Source organism: Protopterus annectens, chromosome 4.part0, assembly GCF_019279795.1.
Source record: "Protopterus annectens isolate FY-2018-M chromosome 4.part0, PAN1.0, whole genome shotgun sequence".
Classification (NCBI taxonomy): domain Eukaryota; kingdom Metazoa; phylum Chordata; order Ceratodontiformes; family Protopteridae; genus Protopterus; species Protopterus annectens.
Window position 1 is genome coordinate 1,504,653,639 of NC_056733.1, and position 26,389 is coordinate 1,504,680,027.

Consider the following 26,389-nt stretch of genomic DNA (forward strand, 5'->3'; position numbering starts at 1 on the left):
CTTTTCTAATCTTCAGTCTGCATGTCTTCACACCCTGGTAACACTTATTCAATACAACTTGTTTAGTCAGGCATCCTGTTCAGTGTAATAGCACTGTTCTGTTAGATTTGCTTGGTATGGCTGATTCACTTTGGATAAAACATAGCCACTCCATGATTCTTTGCAAAGTGACCTTCCAGTTTTGTATTGCACCTTAACCATATACCAGCTAATGAAGCAGAAATGCAATTCTAGTTTTTTTATACCATTTACAAAACCCAGAGGTCTACAAGTACACATACATGCCTGAGCACACATGTGCATGCAAGCACGCATGCATACACACACACAGACACACACACACACACACACACACACACACACACACACACACACACACACACAAAATCATATTTTCCACTATTTGCTAAGGCTGAACGTCTCCACTTCCACGTTACTCTACTTGTAACCTACCAGCTCTATCTATTACTTTCATAGGACAGCAATGCAGGCTAACTAAGTTACCTAAGTTATAATGAATAGTGGTGGAAATGCAGGGACATCCATCCTCATGAATGTGTAGGGGTGGGGGAAACAATCTTATAAATTCTGCTGTCCCTACTGCTCTGCTCAGAATAATCTCAAAGCTCCAATAAATGTGTCTTGACCTTACAAACATCTGTCATCATACAAACAGGGGGGGGGGTGTCTTTCTACCAGAAAAAGAATATGAAATCGATCTTTCTACCTAGTCCAGAAAAAAACTACAATTACTTAATCCTGCATCCTGCGTGCTCCAGCTAGCCCACCCTTGTGTGTCCCTTCCAAATAATGTATTAGCTATCACCTGTCATGAACTGAAACTAGTATAAACAGTGTCAGTCTTAAAAAATATATCATCATACTATGAAAACAGTATATTTGTACTATGTCCCCATATATATTGCTAATTAAATATAGGAAAAATTTTACCTATGCTAAAGTTCATAGGTAAAGACTTAGCTATCAGTCTGCAGACTATTACAAGTCTAGCCAATAATTGGAGATCAGAATAAAACTCTGTACCTTGTATCTCTTAGGTAAAGACCTTAACTATTATGCCAAAGCTTCTTTTGTCTACTGTTTACTTCATTTTTGTCATATTGTAAAAAACAGTTTCAAATAGTAATCACTATTTCTAGTGTACTATGTACTTTACTATTCACATAGTGTTTCTTGACCTGGCCAAGCATTTGACACAATACTCCATGCTAGCTTTGTAAGTAAAATCTAAAAAATAGAACATTGTGTGGTAAGATGGATAAAAAACTGGCTAAAAGACAGACCCCACACTGTGCAAGTGGCAGGTGTTTCATCAGCAAGTATAAATGGTGGTGTTCCCTGGGGCTCTGTGTTGGGGCCCTCTTTATTGCATTTATTTTTTGATGCCCTGACTGGAAACCAAAACTCCTGGCTAGCTAAGTTTGCAGATAACTGCAGACTGGTAGTTATTGTCAAATTACCTCTGATACCCTAACACTTCAGCAAAGGCTTATGCATGCAACTGTAACTCCTAATCAATTTCAAACAACACTGACATTGCTAACTTACACTATACTGATGTACATTGTCAATTGTTCTTCAACTGTCTGATGCTGACTCTTCTCTGAGTAATTTGTAAATAACTCTTTACTGTTAATTGTTTTTGCTGACTTTATATTGATTTTTGAAAATAGTAAATTACTGATCCACTGTTTGAAGCAACTGCTCTGTGATATAGCTAGTCTCATAATATCATGGATACTGCTTCTCCTCACTGTATTCATATCGTAGAAACTACATATACTTACTACTGCTTCAAGCAAGCATAAACTGTTTTATTTACTGTGTTTTATTCACTCATATGTAATTTTTTGTTACAGTTTGTCTGTTGTTAATTATTCATGCCATTGTGGAGCTTTTCATCTGCTGCCTCCACTGAAAAAGGGCTTTTGTTCAGTTGGACACACCCGGTCAACAAATGTTAAATAAATAAATTAATAATAATAACTGGTGCATTAAAATGTGTTCAAACTAAATGAAAACAGTACAATTTTGTCACACTTAGTAAACATTTGACTCCACTCAGCATACAGCATAGACAATGCCCCACTTCAAAATGAAAATGTTGTCAGAGATCTTGGATTGATAATATCTTCTCTTTCTCTCATCAAGTATGTATAACAGGGGTTAGGAGGTTGGGGGGTGGCATAATGGTTAAGGTATTTACCTTACTGGCACAAGGTACAGAGATTGATTTTTGCCTTTGAGAAGCATGGGTAGACTTAAAAGGTTGCCTGAGGGTCATTAGCCAAGTGATTACATATGAACCTACAAAGTAGTCAGAAATGTCTTCTCCTTTACATAGCTAATTGCCAAGGAAATATCATCTAGATCTTAAGCGGTCAAAGTTACCCTCATATTTAGAACTGATTAGAACAGTTATTGAGTATGATGCCTCTTTTATGATGCATCTCACTAGACCGCTCCACCAAGTATAAAGACCCTAGCTTAAAGACCATCAGATGCCAAAAGAGTCCAGAAGCACTGCCCCTTTATTCAGTATCTCATAGACTCTTGAGGAGAAAGCTGTGCCTTGCCTTCTGCACCATTAGAGAACCAATTGTCCTAGATCTCATTTGCCTCTATAAGTCTAACAGTTTTACAAATATCAGAAACTGTAGAAGTATATAAAAACTCCAGATAGCTAAAGGCTGCTCAACCAAACAAAAATATTTAGAAAACAAGCAGAGCTAGACCACCATGGAGAAACATTCATTGACCAATAAAACAGCATAAAAACAGCACAGGCATAGAAACAGGGGTAAGTGCTTTCAGTTCATAGACCCTTAACAGATCCTGCATTACAGCCAGTACTCCTCCCCCTTAATGCAAAGCTTAGCCAATTAAAATTCCTAGATGATGCAAGCTTGAAAAAGTCACCAATCAAAAGCCACCAAGAAAATATTTCTACATTACCACCCCAATAAAAAGTCTGCAAACTAACTCATGGAGTAGGTAAAACTACAAAGATGATCACTTTTGCAATTAAAGAAAGAGGGAAGAGCAGGCAGAAAGCAAAAAGGATGAGTGATTGATTTTTTAAATGTATAAATGAATAATATGATTACTGGCAACCTTTACAATCCAGTGCCTGGAGCAGATTCCCTGTCTACCCACCTTTTTCATGACTTTGTCAAGGTAATTTATCTATTTCAAATGCTTTGCAGAACACTTTATCTTTGAATATTAGAAGTCACCATTTCCTTGATGTTGTTAAAGCAGTAATGGCTCCTCACATTTAAAAAAAGGTGGGGAGAGTTTACATGATTCTTCCTTTCTGTAACTGTACTGCACTCAGAATTCAGCCTGTTTCTGTTAGACACATCCATAATCTGTATATCACACTAACGACTGCACCATCACACATTATATTATCACACAATCTGTTTAAACTATCAGTGCAGCTTCAAAGGCATTCATTACTTCTGTTATCTTTCTTTCGTGATTTGCTTATTTAACTAGTTTGCATTGAGACATTGAGCGTAGCCCAACAATGCTTTCCATGCACCATTCAACTGCAATTTGTCCTAAATACTGTTTGTCAAAAATCAGCATAATTCAGTAAACTCTCAGTTAACCGGAACTCAAGCAACTGGCAAAAAACATGGAACAAATACAGCACAATTTTCATGCGTTGCACTTTCTGTCCCCCCTCCTGCAGAAACATACCTTACGTTTTTAGAGTTGTAGAGTTTTAATAATAAATTCCCTCTCTCCCCAACCTTAGAACAAGTCAAACTAAACAAATAGTATAATGTATGGTATTAGTCAGGCCTATTTTTAATAGTAACTCTTAAGCAAGCAGAAACTCCAGCATCTACCAATCCCCATGAGTGCTGGTTAACTAAGAGTTTACTGTATAAGTTTAATTAAATTGTCTGTTTACTTATTGACCCAATCAAACACAGCTAAATTTTCTGCTCTATAAAATTTTTATCAGTCACTGCTCTTCCTGTTTTATTTCTGATAATTAGTTACAATGTGAATTAATTGAACTATAAAAGTGAATGCTAGTGTACTTTTCTTTCTTGTCATCTAGATTAACAGTAGTGTAAATATAGCTCGTGTTAAGAATAGTAAAGAAAAAAATAATAATGAAACAAAAAAATGAATTAAAAATTCAAGGTTTAATAAACTTTTAGTGTCTTGATACAACACTGGAAGGAAATAAAAACACAAACAAATCACGCTGACATGGAAAATAATGGCAACATGAAAATATAAACTGTTATGTGGTCTATATTAGAACACTGAACTTTCACAATATCAAGTGTTCTAATATCGACCCGTTTTCAGAGAACGCTGAAAATATCGAAGAAACAGAAAATCAAATTTTTTCCTAGGGAAAGAATTTGGTTGTCCGGTTCTGTTGCTTTGGTATTTTCAGCGCCATGGTGGAATGTTACGCGTTGGGTTCAGGTAAGTATGCGATTGTGTGGACGTGAGGGTTAGGGCAGGTTAGGTGAGTTAGGGTTAGGGCGCGGGTGAGGTGACTGTGCGATAGTGACGGACCTTAGGGTTAGGGTTTGGGTTAAGGTAAGTGGATAGCTAGTGGTGTATGTGTAGTTTAGTCTAGGGTTAGGTGTAATAGTTTAGGTGTATGTGTGTGGATTGCTGTTTGTTTGGTGTTCTTGTGTTGTGTGTCTGTGTTTTGGAACAGCAAATTTTTTCTCTAGGAAAAAATTTGCTGTTCTGTATGTTCGATGTTTTAAATTTTTGATTAATAGGGTTTGATATTAGAACACTCAAAATTTTGAAAGTTCAGTGTTCTAATATAGACCCACTGTTATGAATAAATTGGATGATTTCAATCTTCTACACTTACTCGATATTTAATTCATGGGACTTTACTGTAGTAAATTTTATAATGTAACAAGCCTGCCAGCAATTGCTATAAAGCTTTTCCTTTTCCATTATTTAATTTTGTGGATTGTTCAAAAAAAAAAGCTGCCTGTAAACCATCCATTTGTGCTTCCAAATGTGACTAAAAAATAGGGTAGGTAGGCTCTCTACTTCTTTACTGTTATTTTACAGTGCTCCTGAAATATGCTTTTGAATTTGCTTTTAGTTTCCACAAAATTGGTCAGATTATAGGATCATATCAATGCATGCATCATTTCGTCAGTATTGCACTTTTCAAGAATATCAAATCTAATACAGAGGGATTTCGTGGCTTACAAAGTAGGTGCTGCTTATCCATTAAAAACATCTAGGGCATCTTTAACCAAAGCTATTTTCCATCCACTTTTACCATCTAACAATGTCAGGCCTTTGATTGGTACTCCCCATAACACTGAGGCTGCACAGAATGGATCCGAATCTCATGCGAGCACTAACATTGTCCGTATTACTGTACTTAAAGAATTATAATTAATACTGAATACTGACTAAAGTACTAGAGTGCATTCAAGCAAGAGCGAGAGATATGTCAGTACACAAGTGCAGTATTCTGTTTTTAACTGATTTTATAAGATGCAAAGTGTTTATAAATGGTGTTTTCAGAGCAGTACTGCAGACAAATATAAATTAGGTACAAATACAATCACTGTGTTTTTGTAGTAAACTGCAACTACTAAACCCCACCATTAGTTGATAGCAAACACTGTCTTACAAAGTAACCAAAGGCATGTCACACAAAAATATCATCACAAAGTATTCTCACTTCTCAGACATTCTGTTTAAATTCAAAAAATGATTTATAAAATAAAAATGCTTTTAAGTAAGAAAATAAATGCTATGTAAAATGATGTGTGAATTTATTGTCTGTATTTTCTGTTTTGCTCTACCCTTTTTTGTCTCTGTTTTTGTTATTTTAATTATGCATTGTTTGTCATTTACTATCTTCTTTCTCTCTCATTTATGTTCACTATTTTACAGATTCAAAATCCCTTTGAGTGACACAGGCATTTACCTCCCAGGTTAGGATCAGAAGTTGCCGATCCAATAAAATCCTCACGGGGGCCAGAGCAATTGCATTGGTCGTGCAGGCACCCCAGCATTTGGGACTTGGTTTAGGATGTGCTGGAAGACGTAGTTGACAAATTGATGCAGTCAGTTAAAGACTGACTTCAGCGTGTTCGAGCCAGTGCTGACCACCACAACACTACAGGTTCTGACCCCCTCATCATTGGGTTCCTCCACTGCCCCAACATCTGACATTGGAAATGTTTGTGGCTCTGTGGGCTTGGATTCCTTGTGGTGCTTCTTCATTCTTTCTTCTCTTATCCTTTCACCTACACCATCTTACCTATTTCCCACCCAAACTACCGTATAACAATAAATGGGGTGTCAATCCCCTGCCAAAAAAATCATCTTGCTGTCCCATATCCTCCAGCAATACCCTCTTGATATTTTCCTTCTGTGTTCCACTCTTTGATGTGTCTCCCCTTTTTCGATCATTCCTAACTCCCCCTTTCTATTCTTTAATGAAACCATCTGGATATCCTCATAAGGATAACCCCATATAAACCATATTGATTTTTTTTAATGTTAGTAATAACAGTTGCACAGTCCATCACTTGTCTTAAGTGTTTTAAGCATGATTGTGCTCAGCTGAATCCATCCACAATTTCTGAGCACATATGAAGTAAAAACCCTACAGTTTTTATGTAGTACTTCATAAGTGCTTAATGCTTTACTTTAGGTACTTTATGCTTTTGCCATAAACAGGCATGTTTTTCAAAATGTCTCCTCATTTCCTTATTCAGCACTAAAGACCTGTGCTTAGCTTATTTGCATATATATGTAACAGTGCTCCTCACTAATAAGCATTAAGTAGCTATGAACTGCCAGACCACCAACACAACTCTGTAACTATGCTTTAGCTAGCAAGTGGCTAACCCAGTAAACAATGCCTGTTCAATAGTACATACTATTTCGCTAATTCAGAATGTTTAGCCACAGTTGTTTTAATGTATTTTAGTTTACTACAAATACATTCATAATTGTAAAAGGCCGCAAGTATACTCCGAAGGTCATGCAATGACACAGCAATAATCATGCAGTCTGGCAGTTAGCACAGAGGATTATGGAGCTGTTAAAAAGGTGTTTCCTGTGTGAATCTGTGTCACTTAGAAAAGTGCTCCCAGGCTGGATCTGCAAAAGATCCATCAAGCTTAGTCCCCTGCCTAGGTTAACAGAGAGAAATAAAATAAAATACTTAAAATGCTGTTAACAAGACTTGGTTACCCATTTCCATTTTCAGCATGGTTGTCTTCTATGCTGAGTATCTGTATGCTTATATCCAAGTCCTTTGTTTTCTATGGTATCACAATAACATGGTTTAGGTAAAATGATTATCCTCTAAATTGCGCGCGCGCGCGTGTGTGTGTGTGTGTGTGTGTGTGTGTGTGTGTGTGTGTGTGTGTGCGTGTATCTGACATCAGATTTTTTCTGCCTTGTACCAATTGTCTATTGCAATAGGACCCAGACCCCTATGGTCTTGAAATAGATAAAGCAGGTAATCATATAATGAATCAATAAATAATATAAATCAAGGATATTAAACAAAAATTCAGTTGATTCTTCAAGATTCTATGGAATCCTTTATTGCTGGAACTACGTTTCTACACATTGCAAGCTATGCAGCATATGGCTACCCACCAACCACAGAATTCAGAAAAATATTTGCACATGGAGCAAGACCCAGCACAGAGTTCACCGACATTTACAGAACAGTTATTTTGCCACATGTGTAGAATGTTTTGGTAGAAACAGAGGGTTTTATTAGCTGCTGTGCTTAGTGAATTTGGTACATGTTATGAAACATTCTTAACAGCATGTGCACTACAAAGTTCAAGGAAAAAGCCATCAAGTTAACTCTTGTGCAATGCAAGTAATGCTAATTGCTGAGCTTGTCATGAGGGCACATGTGATGAAATATGAAATATGTCAGCAATTAAGTTAGCAATCTTCTTCCAAAGAGCAGCAATGACTCTCAGTATCCATTTACCAAACTGCAGTTTCCCATTCTGCATTTGCTAATCTATATTAATCTAATAGTTGAGCTTTAATAAGTCCTATTTCTTGTATTTACTTTCTTATTTATTTACATTATTTACTGAACTCACCTGACTTGATCTGATTTCTTTGGCATAGAGAGGTTCCAAGAATTCAGAATCTCCTTCAAGCTTTAGACCTTTCTCAGTAATTCTTAGATGTCCCATTCCATCCTGAAACAGAAAGAGAGAAATATTTACCACATGAATCATGAATCTTAACACCAAAATAGCTGGATGATTGCCACTGGTTGCAGTTATCTCAAATTAATTTATACGAAATCAGAATAAAAGCATGTTTAGACAAACTTGGTTATGCCAATAACGTTCTAGTTTTATCCAACTGTCTTGAATGCACACTTTCTTAAAAGTTCAATGCTAAATTGTATTATGACTTTCAAATGAAAATCCTAAACTGACAAAGTGAATGTATAAAATGTGGATGGCAGCACGTTTTCTCTGATCATGTATACGTACTTCATGAAATTATCAATGATATATATGCTAATTCTTTAGATTCACTTCTGAATGAATATACTTCAGCCATTATTTCTTCGCTGCTGTTGATATAATTTGGAATTATTTCCTTGGTTACTTCTGTACAGAAAAATATATGCACACATGCATATGTAGAGACACACACACAAGCTTGTTTTCTGCATTTTGGTACTACAACGCCTCCTCATTTATAGTAGTATTCTTTCATAAATATACAGGAATTAGCACTCAAATACAGGAGCACACTAATGAATTAAGCTGGCAAGATATGCTGAACAGTTGAATATAGACAATGTTAATTTTCACTAAAAAAGTACAAAAAGAGTGAGAGTTTAGTAGCACACAGGAAGCAAATGTTCACTGCGTGGGTTTGAACAGTATGCTATCATAGTAGCAAAGAATAGATAACAGAATGAACAGTGCTCTGAGATAATCTCTAAGCCTGTATGATGCCACAGTATTATGCAGAGGATTTAACAGCTGCTGTGTCTGTTCTTTCATATATTCACAGTGTCTTGGCTACATGAAAGAAACTTCACCCATCTAGCCTTCTGTTTCAATTACTTCATGACAGTTTTGCTTTATGTCAGTACCAAGTGTATTGAATTCCATTCTCAGGTTCTGAAATATAATTTTCAAGGAAAAAATAGTCCAGTCTAGACTTGTCTATCCAATTCATACCTGACAGAATATGACTCACTCATTGTAGTCATTAGATAAACATTCATTTTTTCAAAGTATGTTTTTTCAGAAAAGAGCCCAACAAATCATATTTTATACAAACCTTAGAAACAGTTTAATAAGGACAACATTTCAAACATGTATTTTAACAGTTCTAATCTTATTACATTTGCTGTTCCACAATTATTAGCATAAGTAGCTATAAAAGTGAAAAAGCAGTTTAAGTTCAACTTTAAGAATTCTACAACAGGTTTCTCATATTTTCTAAAAATATAATTTATTATCCTGGCTAGAAGTCACAAAAAATGTGCTGATGAATTTGTAAATTTGCTATGCGGTTGTAGAAATGCATTTAATATCCATATACTGTTTAAAGAAATGCAGCACATATTTCTATGTTTGCCCCACTTTTATAATAAAGTTTCAAGTCCTATATATGCCATGGCTCCATTACTAAATTATAGATTTCCATTAACTGAAGAAAGGAAAGAGCATTTATAAAATAACACGTAAGTCTCTTAATCACTTACTACTTATTGAAACCAGCTGAGAGAACAAAAGTATAATATGTGACCATATCACGTTATGTGTGCGAACATATTACGTCATGTGTGTGCTTGTGCCTTTCTGTAGAGAAATACATGTGTGTGTCACATAATGAGATGACATAGTCATAATACGTACAATCAAGCTGTAATTTTAATAACAGTGATCTCAAGGCAAGATAAAGCAGAATCACCAACAAAGAAAAGTAGATAGTGACGTAACAGCTGTGTATTACAAATGAGCAGCTTGGTGGCTGGTGAAACAGACTCTGGGGTCAGACTAACTGAACAAATTTTTGTTGAGATGATTCTGTGACCTGCTTCATAGTGGCATTCCTCTGCATTACAAATGCATACATTGTCAGTGGATATCAAGTTACTTCAGGAATAAATCTGACTGCTAATGGAGCATTGCAAACATTTAATTTGGACAAAATATGTATATTTTAACAATTTATATCATACAGTCTCAAAGAATGTTTTACTGAATTTTTGCCGTATCATAATTCACTTATCTTTTCCTCCAGTACAGTTGGAGAACAGAGGGGAACCATTCAAATAGTCTGCTAATAGAATGAATGCCAAATGTATTCACAGTAATAAACGCCAGTTTTATTGCCACTGGGGAATTCACACAGTACCAACAAACATACAGCCACTTCCTGATAATCCATTGGACTGAATCTGTTGCACTGGATTATAATATTAAAATGAATCTTAAATATATTTATACATGTCTAGAACATTCCATTAGGCAACAAGTTTTAGTATAGAAACAAAGGCAGTATGAATGAAGCTCTGGTTTATATGCAGTCTAACCCTCTAGAAACATTGATCATAGCTGAATGATACAACAGCATATTCTATTACAAGAAAATCTGCAAGTCATACTCATAAAAAGACTATCTTCTGCAGGAGGAAACACAAATCCCAAAGTACCGTGCAAAGTGATGACATTAGAAAAAAAAAGACTTTTAGGATAACATACATGTGTTGAAAAAATTGTAATGATCTATCTTTACTTAGGTTCATGGGTGTGTACTAGGCCAATGGCCCTTGAGTCCTTACAAGCCTAGCCCATAGAAGTGCCCTGGCATCATGATGCCGTTAGTTCACTGTGCCTCTTTCAAGTAGAACCACTGCAGTGATACCCAGGGAGAACTTTTTATTTCCCATCCACTCATCAAGATTTCTCTTGAAAAGGGCCAGTGAGGTGCTCTGCTTGACATGTATGGGAAGTCTATTCCAGAGCAGGGGCAGTCTCTGGGTTATGAACCTATGCCTCCAGCATGTTCTGTTGATTGTGGTAATGAGGTTGAGGTCCCTGGAGCATGTGCTGAGAAGGGATTGGGATTTCTGTAGGTGTAACATTTCTAAAAGGGCTGGGTCAGACATGGCTTTGTAAGTCAAGCAGAGATCGCCTCTTAATAGACGATATGAGTCAGAAAAAAGCTGGAGTTTTTTAAGTCTTTCCATGTAGGGCATGTGTTTACGGCCTAGGATCCTCTTCATGAGGTACGTTTGTAGCCTTTCCAGCTATTGCAAGTGTTTAATGAGATACATGCCAAATGGGGCATTATACTCGATGATTGGTCTAATGAGGTAAGAGTAGAGAGAGATAATTACCTCTTTCTTCCTGGATGCAAAACCCTTGGTAATGAGATGTGCCACATAGAAGGACTTTCTGACCACAGTGGCAATTTGGTGGTCGAAGGAGAGGTTGCTGTCAACCTGTGTCCCCAAATCTCTTATAATGCCTTCAATATTCAGTGGGCTACCATCAATGTGGTAATTAGTGGGAACTGAGTTTTTCCCAAAGGGAATAACAACGCATTTTTTGGCATTAAGTTTAAGGCCATGGTTTCGACACCAGTCATTGGTCTCAGTGAGGCCTTTCTGTAGGATGTCTACATCACTTGGGGAGTTAATAATGACTCCCAGCTTGCAATCGTCGGCGAACTTAGTCCTTCTGAGAAGTAGATGCCAAACAGGAGAGGACCCAGGACTGATCCCTGTGGGACTTCACTCGTGACTGGTCAGCAGTCTGACTTGAAGTCTGCTACTTTCACACTGTGGGTTCTATCTGTGAGCCAATTTGCAACCCACCTAGTGATATAGGGATCAATGCCTAGTTTGGTGAATCTATCAATAATTCCTGAGTGGGAAATGGTATAAAAGGCCTTGGCCAGCTCGAGGTAGTCTGCATGAACTGCCTTGCCCTCATCCACAGCTCTGCTGACTGACTCAAAGAAGTCAACCAGGTTGTGCAGGCATGATCTACCCTTCATAGAACCAAATTGTGTGTGGATCCAGAGATTGGAGATTCCCTATATCCTTGTTAATTAGGTCCATGATGATGTGCTCCATAGCCTTACATATCAAACTCATCAGGCTAATCGGGTGATAATTCCCAGGGTCTGTAGTCAGTCTCCTTTTATAGAGAGGGATGCCTGTAGCAGTGACCCATTCTGTAGGGACAAAGCCTGAGGTGAGACTGTGATTTAACAGGGCACATAGATGTGGTGCCAGTTCACTTTGTAATTCATGTAGTTCACAGACAGGGATATTTTTGGGTCCCATGGAAGGTGTATTTTTGGCCTTGGACAATGCAGCTTTAACCTGTGCTGCAGTAATGCTGGGTGCCTGGCATTCTTCCGGTATTGAGATTGGTCCTTTGGGGGCGGAGAGGGGTAAAGTTGGCACTGAATCTGTCGGCCAGTATGTTGGTGATATTTGTTTGGTCAGTATAGGAGGTGCTATTGTGCGGTAACTCAGAGCAAATCTGGGTATTGCCATGGAGATTCTTGATATAACTGTAGAAGGCTTTGTGGTTGTTTTTAGTGTCTGACACAATTCTGCCTTCATAGCTAGCTTTAGAGGTTTTGATCAGGGATCTCAACTTTTTGTTGAGGCTAATAAGGGAGTTTTTCCAGTCTTTATTTGTCTGTGAATTGTGTAAGTGGACTAGACCAAATAGCATTTTCAGCTAAGACTTAAGCCAGATGCAGACAGCAATTACACTGTACATCATACACCATGGTGAAGTACAAAATAGGCTTTTAACTAAAAAACATTGGATAACTGGGAACAGCATTACTCAGTGACTATGAACTAATATATCCTACCTTTAATAAGGAAATCAGTTTATATGTAGTGCACTAAGTAGCCAGCCTATGCTGCGGTGGTACGGCGGTAGCGTTGTTACCTCATTAGCAAGAGGTTCTCCCATTCGATTCTCAGCTTGGCTTGGGAGTGCCTTCTGTGTGGAGTCTGCATGTCCTCCCCACGGTTGGGTAGCGTTCGAAAGACATGCATGTGTAAATGGGAGTGCCTTCGTTGAAGGTTGGGCGTCGAGCTGGCACCTCGGAGTTTCGTAAAAAAATCTACTGCCAATCATTAGCGGACTGGAGTTCTGCTGTGGCAACCCCTTACTGGGAAAAGCCAAAAGACAAACCACAACAACTAAGTAGCCAGCCTGATTGCACTGCTAATATTGAGTATTAATAGCAACAGTTAACAGATAATTAACAAGTTGACTGCTGACGAAACCAAGCAAACTGTGCAGGAAAGTAATTGTAAGTAGCAGCAATATTAGTAATTATTTAAGGAAACTTACAGGATGGTGCTAAGAATACCTGTAGAATTTAAAGACCCTGGAGTTTTTCTTATAAGACCAAATGAGATCAATCAATGTTACACACCCACGCCATTCTTGGAACTGTAGAGTATTCATCCTAAATGCATACATTGTCTTAAACAGTTGCATTCCTTACAGAATGGATGCAAACCATGAAATAATTCTTCAGGCTACAGAGGATAATTGTGTGCAGGAAGTTAATTACCTGCAATGTTCCCAGCTAATCCTAAGTAATAACTCAAACATCTAGTCAACTGTGATGTGCAATATGTTGAGGAATTACTGTGTCACTGCCGATCATTTTTTACTTAGGCATATGCCTACATCTTATTTTCTGCCTTCATATGCCTGTATCTTATTTTCTGCCTTCATATGCCTACATCTTATTTTCTGCGTTAACTTTAATTCTTTCTGGGGTTTTTTTTATTTTTCCTTTCCTGTTGTCATTTCCTTATGATTTCTTGTTTCCTTTGAAGTGTATGTTGTCATTCAGAGATACGCTAACCAAAGCTCGATGAAAAAGAAATGACCTGCAAAATCAAAACAATCAGCCAATATCATGGATCTGGTGCTTAGCAATATAGGGGACCACTGTAGCACCTCCACTACGAGGTCTTCCCCTGGTGAGATCTGACCACAATTCAGTCTCATTTGAAGTACCTATCACACCTGATCCACCCCTATCAGCAACTAAACTGAAAACAATTATCCAAAGAAGATTATAACCTCTTACAGGATGGTATAAAATAGCTTCACTGCACCTCCCCTCTCAGATGGAACTGGCAACTATGCCAAGTTCTACACCAATGCTTTATACAAACACCTGTATATCTGCATTGACTCGGCTGTACTTGATAGGACCAAAAAAGCTCCTCAACGAAGAGCAAACCTGTCTGGTGGACAACTGCTATTAACAGGCTTTACAATAACAGGAAAAAATAAAGAGTAAGAGGGAGCGAGCCCTAAACTGGAAACACTCCCTCCGCAGCTTAAACAAGCAAATAAAACTTCTTGTGAAGTCCTTGTGAAGTCCTCCAAAGCAAACTATGAAGCCAAATTAGCTTCCTGAACTAAGAACAGCCATAAGGCATTCTTTAGTTACATCTGTAACCAAAATGGAAAGGTCCAGATTTGTACCGATCTGGTAGTTAATGATACCATATATACTGAGCCTGTGGACAAAGCTAACCAGTTGGCTAATAGGTTCTGTGAAAACTTCACTCACCTGTCCTCGCCACACTTACCCCATGACATCCCTACCATCTGCCCCTACTTTGTATCTCTAAAGAGCAGGTCTTAGATGTCCTCTCGATGACCAAAAACGCAGCATCTATGGGACCTGATAACATTCCAGGCTGCATCCTACAAGTCCTACAATAAGAATTGGTAACATCATTGGGTACTCTTTTCAATCACAGTATAAGCATTTGCTTCATCCCAGCTGAATGGAAAATGGCCACCGTTATTCCCTTGCACAAAGGTGGTGCTTCCACTGACCCTGGGAACTTTAGACCTATTAGCCTGACTAGCCTTATCTGCAAAGCCATGGAGCGAATCATCATGGACCTTATCAACAAAGACATAGGTAATCTCCAAACACATGACCCTACTCAGTTTGGATTTGTCAAAGGGAGATCATGCCTGTTAAACCTGGTGGGCTTCTTCAAGACAGTCACCAAGGCCCTGAAAAAGGGAAAATCTGTGCATACAGCCTACTTAGACTTAGCCAAGTTGTTTGACACTATCCCCCCTCTGGCATCATTAAAAATCTCACCCTGCTAGGTACCAACCCTTATATCATTAGTTAGGTTGCTAACTGGCTTAGTGATAGAACCCACATAGTCAAAATAGGGAAATCCACCTCCAGCAGCAGACCTGTAACCAGTGGTGTTCCACAGGGATCAGTCCTGGGACCTCTACCCTTTGAAATCTATTTCTCTGAAGTATAAGCAAAAACTATAGGTCTGTAGCTAACAAAGTTTGTTGATGAATGCAAACTGGAAGCGGTCATAGAATCTCCAAATGATGTCAACATCATACAAGAGGGTCTTACACAAACAAATTATTGGTGCCAAAGTCATGGCCTTAAACTCAATGCAAAAAAATGTATTATCATCTATTTCAGTAAGAGCAATGTTCCTGCTAACTACCACATCAATAGCAAAACCTTAAGTACGCACTCAGTGGTGAGAGGCCTGGGCACACTGGTTGACAGCAACTTTACCTTTCACCATCATGTCTCCACAGTGGTAAGAAGGGCATTCTGTTTTGCTTATCTCATAAGTAAGGGCATTGCCGCCACAAAAAAAAGAAGTTATAACCTTCCTGTACTCTTCCCTCATTGGACCAATAATTGAGTACAATGACCCTTTTGGTATGTACCTTTCCAAGCACCTGCAGCAATTGCCGAGACCACAAAGGCTCCCCATAAGGAAAATTCAAGGTCTTAAGCATCTGTCCTATGTGGATCATCTAAAATCACTGTCACTTTAACCTGTTTCATACAGGCTACTCAGAGGTGGTGTCTACTTTGCATCCGAGGTAATCTCTGACTCTGCTTTACTGAAAATGCTGCATATCTGTAAGTCAAATGGCACATGGTTTACTCAATCTAAAGAAGCAGAAACATTCATGCCGGATTATGTTAGAATTAAAAAAAAAAGTCGTAATCTGCTTATACCGAAACTGCATGCAGATTTTGTCATGTCATTGCTGTCACATGCTCATTATGACCGCAAGGATGGCACTACCTTTTCAGTGTTTTGCCAGAATGATTTACTTTTTATTAATTTAATTTATTTTGGAATTATACACATCCCCTTATAAGGAGTATGAAACAGCTATATAAGATAAAGGGTATTATGAGAGGGTCACTGATCATACCTTACTTATTATCTGTTTTGAGACATGGATCCCAAGACATTTGCTCAAGAGGTGAAACTTGGCATCCATGATAAGAGCACATAAAATAAAGTTGTGATCTGCTGACCCGCTCATAACTCTTTGTACATGGAGATTTGTCTTCTGCATATACAACATAGTCAGATGTAAGGTAATAAAAAAAAAAAAAAAAAAAAAAAACAAGGGAATGTGCTATGCTGGCTTTGTAAGCCAGTAAAGAAGTGGGGGAGTGTTTGATGTCCTTATGTATTCCCTGTATAAGGGGAATAGTTGTACACAAAGTACTTTGTGTAATTTAACAGACAGTAGGAAGAAATAGGAGTTTACTGGTCAGCGCTGTCTGCTTTTACTGCAGACCCAACCTTAACAGCACCTAGGGGGTGCTTAGCAATTGTTAAGAACCCCTCTAAGTTTTGTTAAGTTCAGGTCTTATGCTATAGCAGCATTGAACAAGGATGCAATTTGAATGTTTTTTTAGCACAATCACAGTGATCCATGCAATACATAGAAATAAACATACACCTCAACTGTCCCTGACTCTAACTCAAAATTTTGACCTGTTCCTCATAAAATCCGTGATATGAAAAACATGAAGGTTTAAATTCAACAGAGAGGTAATTAAAGTCACAGACTTCTTTTTGTTTAGAAAATGCTTATTAATTAAAGTCTTCTTACTTTTATCAAGTGTTAAAATTAATAGTACTGATGTCCCTACTTTGAGACCTTTCTCCCTGATTATTTGTGGCTCTGTTTCTGATCCTAGAAATGACAGACAGCGAACTGTGTAGCACACAATTCTCAACATATTCATAGCCGTCCAACTAAGAAATCCTTTCCTTCATGGAAGGCAGCCAAGCTAGACAGAGTTTTCAAGCGAGATAGGCAGGACAGAAATGAAAGTTATAAATGTATCTCTTACTACTTCTTTTGGGCTGCAGAAGTTTATTTTTATGTTGCATATTTAGAAGATAGTAAAGCTTGATATCTAGCATGGATTTTCAGATGAAAGGAATGCATGCGGTGCTCTAAATAATTTCCTTTGTTTGTATATATGAGATAACGTTATGGAGGCACACATTATGTGGCTTTGTTTAATGACTTAGGTAGGTTTAATATTATTCATGATAATGAAAATGAATGTTTTTGCATTAGACAGACTTCAGTGGTTTAGTAAAGTGCTTTACATGCATTTATGTATTTTTTCCAGATTTTGTAACAATATAAAATAGAGTCGCTCAGAGATCAATACTAAGAGAACAATGATTATTTTTCAATTCTGTAAATTAATCAAGTATATTTGATTTGCAAACATGGTTAGTTATATATGCAGGTGATGACATTTTGTTATCAAATGTTTGCATAACTGATTATAGTTTCTACCTTATCATGGGAGATTTTAAAAGTATTCATACTTATCTTAAAACTCATGTGCTGGTTCTAAACATTTTACAATGAAATGATGTTTAGAGATATTATGGTACTTATCTGATTAACATCACAGCTCTTCTTATCGTATTGCAGAGCAATGCCATCAAAGAGATTCAGACATATAGCTATTTGTCTTCTTTGTGGCTCTATGAGAGACACCCCTGAACAGGATAAGAGAAGAAACCGCTAGTGTGGAGGAAGGGAGTGGTCAATGCCAGCTTGTCCTTGTCCTTCCTGGAAGAATGAAGGCAGTCAGATGTGCTACAAGACTCACACCCAATACCGCCCCATAAGCTTAACAAGTCTAGTCTGCAAAGCTATGGAGAGGATCATAATGGAGCTCATAAACAAAGATATAGGGGACTTGCAGACATTGGACCCGACCCAGTTTGGCTTTGTCAAGGGAAGATCATGCCTTTTGAACTTGGTCGACTTCTTCGAAATAGTCACCAAGGCCATTGATGAGGGAAAGGCAGTCCATACAGCCTACCTTGACCTTGCAAAGGCTTTCGACACAATACCCCACTCGGGTATTGTAGAAAAACTTACCAGCTTAAATGTAAACCCATATGTCACAAGATGGGTTGCAAACTGGCTTAAGGACAGAACCCACAGGGTTAGAGTTGCTGGCGCTGTGTCAGACTCCAAGCCGGTCACAAGTGGTGTCCCACAGGGCTCGGTCCTTGGCCCCCTATTGTTTGGCATCTACTTCTCAGAAGTACAGGCCAACATGGGAGGACTTTGGCTGACAAAGTTTGCAGATGACTGCAAACTGGGCGCCATAGTGGAAAGTGCATCGGACACTGATATCCTTCAGAAGGGACTCACGGAAACAGATAGCTGGTGCCAGAGCCATGGCCTGAAGTTAAGCGCCAAAAATGTATAGTCATACCCTTCGGGAAAAACAAGGTAACCCCAAGCTACCATATAGGTGGCAATCCACTAAGCACAGAAGAGGTTATCAGGGACCTGGGGACCCAGGTTGACAGTGGCCTTTCTTTTGACACTCACATTGCTAAAGTGGTTAGAAAGACCTTCTACATTGCCCACCTGATCATGAAGGGATTCACATCCAGATCTAGTGAGGTCATTGTTCCCCTGTACTCTTCACTTATCAGACCAATGATCGAGTACAATGCCCCATTCGGGATGTATCTCACCCGACATCTGCAGCAATTGGAGAGACCCCAAAAGTTCCTCACCAAAAGGATAAAGGGACTCCAAAATCTGTCATATGCTGCCAGATTGAAGAAACTCCAGCTCTATTCAGTCGCATACCGTCTGCTCAGAGGTGACATGTGCCTGACATACAAGGCCATGTCCAACCCGAATTAATGGACATGCTCCACCTCAAAAATCCAAATCCACCAAAACCACTAGAGCAAGCGACTTAAACCTTAGCACGGATATAAATAGGGCGTGCTGGAGGGATAGATTTATCACTCAGAGACTCCCTATGCTGTGGAATAAAATCCCGGTCCATGTGAGGCAGAGCACCTCGCTGACTCTGTTCAAGAGAAATCTAGACCTGTGGATGGGAGATCGTAGGTTTACCCCGGGAATCATCTCTGGGTCACTGCTGGACAGAGGCACAACAAACTAATGGGCACAGTATTTTTTCATATAAGGGGTGGCGTAAGCCACAATAATTTGGGCTAGGCTTATAAATGCCTTAGGGCAGATAGCCTAGTATAAACCTATGAACCTATGAACCTATAAAGAAGGTCATGTATCTTACAGGACGAGATATATGTATCTACCAGGCCTTTCATGCAGACTCAGTAGTTGCATTTTGACAGCAAGGTGGTATTGTTAGATTTGTGAGCATCAGGCTTCCACACATTAATGGTATTACAGCGCTTAGTTCAGTTATACCAAAAGCAAGTCTTTTTAGAATCTGCCCAATCACTTTTATAACCCTGCATATGTCATGTGATCCCTCAACAAACTCTAGCAGAAGGAACGCCGAATGTCATACATCTCATTAAATATGGCACCCTAATGTAATTCTGAGAGCCATAATTGTGAGCACCAGAACTGCAAAATAAAGCACAAAGCTAAAAAAAAAAAGTGAATATTGACAGTTGTTGTCATCATTTAAAGCTAATCTTGCAGAGAGCAAGAAATCTTGCAATCTCCAGAACCTCCAGTTTCTGTACACATGCTAACTCCAAGGCTGCCATACCTGATTGAAAAAGATACAGCTATCTCAGCCTTAGTATATAGATGCCCGCAACTTTACTTATTCAGTCTTGCCACTCTGGGAATTGCAGTTGTATATCTCGGAATTTAAAATGTTTACCATTAACTCTTTAGCACCTGTGTGGTATGGAATGCCACACCTCTAGCAGCCTATACATATCCTTACATTCCACAGCATTTTCCTAAAAAATCAACTTAAAAGCACATGATAACCAATGTAAATACTTTGTGAACTAAAACAGCTATTAAAATTGTAAAATATAAAAATAGCAAAGTTATCAGTAGAAGTATTCTTAAAAGTGATGAGGAAATTTATTCATAGTCTTTCCAGAAAAAGTGTAATATCCAATAATGCACACAGTCTCAAAATTATATTTTTTGTAAACTTTCACAAATTGTCATATCTCAGAAATCATGCGACCCAAACATATATTATTAGAATACTTTTACTAACCAGAATTAAGCTTTCACAGGGCAACAACAACTTTTTTTTTTGGGACATGTTTATTGAGATATTCACAGAAATATGAAAAGTTATGCTTAATTCTATAATTAGCATTACAAATGACATGGAATATATCCAAAGATGTGCAACTTACAGTGCAAATATCAATTACAGTCTTCTTCCACAGCATTTAAGGTTTCACCTGATGTCATGCAATAGTTCGTAAGTCACATGTGTTTGAAGTATTAAGTACATACGGAAATATTGCTTATTTCCATAATTACCAACAAAAAGTAACAATATCTCCAGTATAGTATAGAATAAATAGACAGTGACAGTGTATTGCCTCCCACCATGACATTTCACACTGTACCTTTCAGTATCATGTACGTCTCACAGTTATAAAATATTAATTTAAATATGAAAATATGAATTATAAGTGGCAAACAGTGATTTATTTTTCTACTCTAGGGCATTGTAGATTAATAATTAATAATTAATTCCTAATACTGTTGATTATTAGCAAGTAAGTCACTTATTTAAAGAAGCCAAACCCAAGTTAGTTCTGGAAGCCCTAAGGAGCTATGAGTGAAAAGCTAATGTCTTTTGGCTTTTCCCGGTTAGGGGTTGCCACAGCGGAACTCCGGTCTGCTAATGATTGGCAGTGGATTTTTACGGTGCCGAGGTGCCAGCCTGATGCCCAACCATCAAAGAAGGCACACCCATTTACGCACGCAACTACCTGCATGTTTTTAAACATCACTTGACCGTGGGGAGGACATGCAGACTCCACACAGAAGGCGCTCCAGCCGAGAATCGAACCGGAGAAGCTCTTGCTGTGAGGCAACAATGTTAACCGCTATGAGTATTAACTAGAAATCGACAACAAAGATGTTATAGGCTTGAATGAGTTAAAGACCGTATGTGCAACCTGTGAATATAGAGGTGGGAAGCTTGCCTCCTTCTATTGGATTAAATGCCACATTGATTAGATGGTCAGTCTCTAATTCAATTGACACTCACCTCCTTCTATTGGATTAAATGCCACATTGATTAGATGGTCAGTCTCTAATTCAATTGATACTCATTTCCAGTAAGCTTCTGTAGGGGCACAGAGGAATAAAGCCCGGACTTCACCCAGCTGACCAAGGTTTGAGTAGTGGCTTAGACATCTGGTGAAAATGCAGGGAGAGATGGGCATCACCATCCCTGGGAGAGTGAGCAGTCCTGTGGGCATCTCGTATGACAATCTTTGGTGGGAGTTGTGGATGCCACTGCTGGAAGACATGGTCTGGGAGGGTGGAGATGTGGCTGAGGTGTCATGAAGTCAGGGCAAACTGCCGCACATTTCCACTACATGTCCACCCATGGAAGTAACAACAAGGTCCACAATGGAGGAGGAAAGAGAGAAACAGGGGTGGGTCAAAAAAATGAAAGCTCACCATCCCTTCTGAAAGATAGACAATAATGACCTCTAAGGATGCCCTTAAGATTCTTGCTAGCCCTGGCTCAAATTTAAGGATTGGACCACAGGCTGCTTGGAGTGCTGGTAGAGCTAACAAAGGACTTCTGGCACTGGGATGGCTATCAGAGTGACAGAAGGGAAGAAAACAAGAATTTAACAAATAAATAAATATTCATTTTGAGCTATAAAATAGTTGCTCCTTTACAAAATTAAATTGGTATACGTGTATAACATTAATTTTATTTCATGAAAGCCAGTTTAATTAAAACCACTATCACAGACTAAATAACTGAATTTCACTGGAAAACTCAAAGAAAGTATACCCCTAGTTTAAGGATCAAGGCTCATGTATCCCATGATTAAATATAATAATTCCAGGGTTACACAACCATCTAGAAAAGACAAAACCTTAAAAGTAAAAAACACATTGACAAATAACATTAGCAGCACTCTTCTTCAGACAAATCTGATTATACAGTAAAATAAAAATAACCAGATAAATAAGTAGATACATATAAGGATAGCTGAGCACAAGTTCCAGTAAATTTAACCTAATTAAGGGACAGCTTCACACATACAGCCATATCAATATACTGTATATATATATATATATATATATATATATATATATATATATATATATATATATATATATAGATAGATAGATAGATATATATATATATACGTTTGTGTGTGTGTGCACACGCACGTGCACAGGGTAATGGCTCTATGACATGGAGAGATGTAGATCTGACTCTGACCCGGATGACCCTAGTTCAATTAACAATGTGGACACTGGAGGAACCAGGTGGGGGTGGAGTCCTGCATTTCTGTCTAAAACTGGAACATGCACCACTGAAGGTCAGAAAATGAAAATTATATGTGCTGGGGACAGGGTACAGCACAGAACTGAGTGGAGGCAGGAGTGACCCAGTGTCATGAGCAATAACAAATGGGATGCCATCGTTGTTTCAGCAGTTCCCTTTCCTTGAATACCACAATATCCTTACCCCTTAGCTGCACACACAAGACACTTCTGCTGGTTCTCTCTTTTCTCAGAAACAAAATGGCAGTCCTAGGGCAAAAATGAACATAATTTTGCAATATCCCTAGAAAATGTGGGCTAGCTGCAGGGTTTTAGCAGGACTCAGCGATATCCAGGCCTACATGAATAAAGTAGTAGGAGGTTCAGCATTCGTTTGGGTAACAGAATATAAAGACACTTTCTCCCCGAAAAGGGAAAAAGTCCCCTTTTATTGCTTAAATGGCTGCATAGTTAGTCCATAACTACAGTCAACTAGACTTTGAGATATTTACTGAAGTACAAAACAGAGGTAATAATCTCACATTTACCTTATATAAGAAGACACTACATTAACCGGTCCTTGGTATTTTGTTAAGAAGGCTTCATGTAGACTATGTTCTGATTTTGCTATTCTCTGGTCCATTTTAAGTATGCACAGAAGGCAGTGCAATTTATGATTGACTTGAAGCACAAATAATGTAATTATTAATGTATATGCATTTACAGGATGAGTTTGTTTTTCTGTGTAGGAGTTACAATTCTTATTTTGGAACTTCATTTCCTGAAATCTGCCTATTGCATATGGCATTGCAACATCTGAGGTTTGGTAAACTGGGGATTCTTCCCTGTATGAAGACAGTTGCCAGCTTAAGATGCAGGTGGAAATAAAAAAGAAAAATCCAATATAAACAATTCCACTCGTAGAGTGACTAATTTCAAAATGTCCTTTTAATCTTTACTTTGAACCATAGATAACGACTACTTTTTTAAAGCATAACTTTTAGCTAGTTAAAATAATCAAAATGGCTTATTGGCTTACTGTCTTCTGAGGTTATAGAAAATCAGTTACAACCCACTGAAATACACATGGGTATACTGAAGCAACAAATAAATTAATTTGCATTCATGTTTAGATCCCAACCAACCAATTAGAACTTGTGTTCATTTTTATGTTTGTCTATTTTTGTGTATTTTATAAGCAGAGTGTGTAACCTTTTTTTTACCAAGTTTTCCTGAGAATTGTATTTTAGGTGATTTATCCTGTAGTCCTTTCCACAGATTTTGCGTTGTTTGATAGGAATTCTGCAGACTTGAAATGAAATCACTTGACAAATGCCTTCAGACTGTGTTTCTAAATGAAATCTTTTAGCATGATGTCTTTACAGAAGGCTTTCTAGAAATGTCCGCATAAGTTTTGTATTAATAGTTTCGGAGTAGATTACAGAAACAGGTACCTGTTCAGCCATCATGGCTACACCCCCTAATTTTCAACTTTCTTGCCAATGATTTGACTTGTTTTGTTCTATCTCAGTGGTTTTGAGACATTTATTAGACTTAATATACCATCTTTTTCACTTCCATAATACCAAACAGAGCACATTTTGGCTCTGTTCCCATATTTCATCTCAGCAAATACAAACACTTTTGAACCATCTTTGTAAAATATCCTGTTCACATACATTCTACACATACCTCTCAAGTGTACCTCATTACAAGGAATGTACCTCATTTGGGGTCTTAAAAAGTTCATGTTCCTCGAAGTTGTCACGTATTCAGTGTTAGGAATTTTTTACCTGATATCCATGGTAAATAGAAATGAATTGTATTAATTCATTAAAAGATCTTTTTATAAGTAAAACAGGATACTTTAACCATCCTATGACCTTCTTGGTTGAAGCTATTAGTAAGCCATTAGTGTGTTCCACATTTTCCTCATTTGTTCCACATTACGAGGGCCTAGTGTTCAATATTTTGGAAATGGAAGTTTGAGAGCTCTGATTCTATATAGTAAATAAAACCAAATATTGCTTCCATACAGGGTTATAGCCCCACTTGCCACATGAGGCTTTAATTTTAATAGTACATGTATTTGTCTGGTCTCCGTTTTTGACACACTGAATTATAATATGATAAACATTTTTCGTAGACATTCATTCTGCAATGTATTCTTAGGTTCCTTATCTTTATAACTGATTTCTAGTTTAAGTTGCATTTTCCTCAATTAAGAAATTTACCTTGGCACTGGTGAGTTTCCTTGCTCTGAACGCATTAGACCAGGTTTTGACAAGGCCAAATCTATTTCATTTAAAAGCTTGCACTTTGTTTCATCATTTGTTATAACATGAAACATTATTTTATTAATGAAAACAAAATGTAATGCACAAAAGACATAGTCTTTGGTTCCAGTCATCTGCTCAACACTATAAGCATCTCTATTACCTAAAGATCCCTCTGCCTTGTATAGACCCAGTGGTAAATAAGTCCAAAATATTTTTGGCCTCACAGTAATTCTCGAGCTTCTCTCTAATTGCCACTATTTTTCTGTTGGAAGAAGCAAAATGTCAAGCCACTAGAACATTCCTAGATATATATATATATATATATATCTATAAAGAATGCATGATGTGCAATGCACCCCAGTCCAGCAGCCCGTATACTATTCGTCTTTGCGTACTAACAATCTGTTACTAGTCTATATGTAAAATCAATAGTTGTCCATATCTCGAATCATGTGATGGCTATATAGACAGTATAACTCAGTTAACCAATCAATTAGTGGTAAACTTATCACAGCTACATACATCAAGTACAATTCTGATTAAGCTGATTTGCCAACATGGCAGCCTGATATATTAAGCAAGGAATTAAATCAAAGCTTTACTGTTGGAGGATTTGTCCCACATCTCATTGAGGAGAAGACCCTACCTGCATTTCCACGCTTAAGTATTCTAACTCTCATACAGTGTTTTCAAATACAGGCATGCCATGTTTGACAAGTGGAGTTTCAAATGTAGCCTTGATCAGTGGTCTGGAGGCTTGAATGATCAGTTACAATGACAGCACATCAATACATGAAATGATTATATATATATATATATATATATCTATCACAGAATAAAACAATTATTAAATACATATGAAAAGAACATATTCAGCACATGAATAGAACATATTCACTATCTAGACAGAATATATTCAGCATGTAGATAGAACATATTCACTATATGGATAAACATATACAGCACATAGACAAAACATATTCAGTACATGGAGAGAATATATTCAGCATATGGATAGAACATATTCAGTAAGTGGATAGAATATATTCATCATATGCATAGAAAATATTCAGTTCATGGATAGAATATAGTCATCCTATGGACAAAACATATTCAGTACATGGATAGAACATATTCAGTACATGGACAGGATATATTCAGCATATGGATAGAACATATTCAGTACGTGGACAGAATATATTCATCATATGCATAGAAAATATTCAGTTCATGGATAGAATATAGTCATCCTATGGACAAAACATATTCAGTACATGGATAGAACATATTCAGTACATGGACCGGATATATTCAGCATATGGATAGAACATATTCAGTACGTGGACAGAATATATTCATCATATGCATAGAACATATTCAGCACATACATAGAATATATTCAGCATATGGCTAGAACATGGACAGACCATATTTAGCAAATGGATA

At 37.7% G+C, this 26,389-nt stretch overlaps 1 protein-coding gene across 2 annotated transcripts in view; it reads right to left on the minus strand.

Annotated features, from left to right (window-relative positions):
• SGCD (sarcoglycan delta) overlaps window positions 1-26,389 on the minus strand; it is a 3,695,933-nt gene that overhangs the window by 1,105,799 nt on the left and 2,563,745 nt on the right. For both annotated transcript variants that reach the window (XM_044069343.1, XM_044069342.1), the window contains one exon: window positions 8,130-8,231. In XM_044069343.1, coding sequence (XP_043925278.1) covers window positions 8,130-8,231 — 102 coding nt within the window. The remainder of the gene's footprint in view (window positions 1-8,129; window positions 8,232-26,389) is intronic.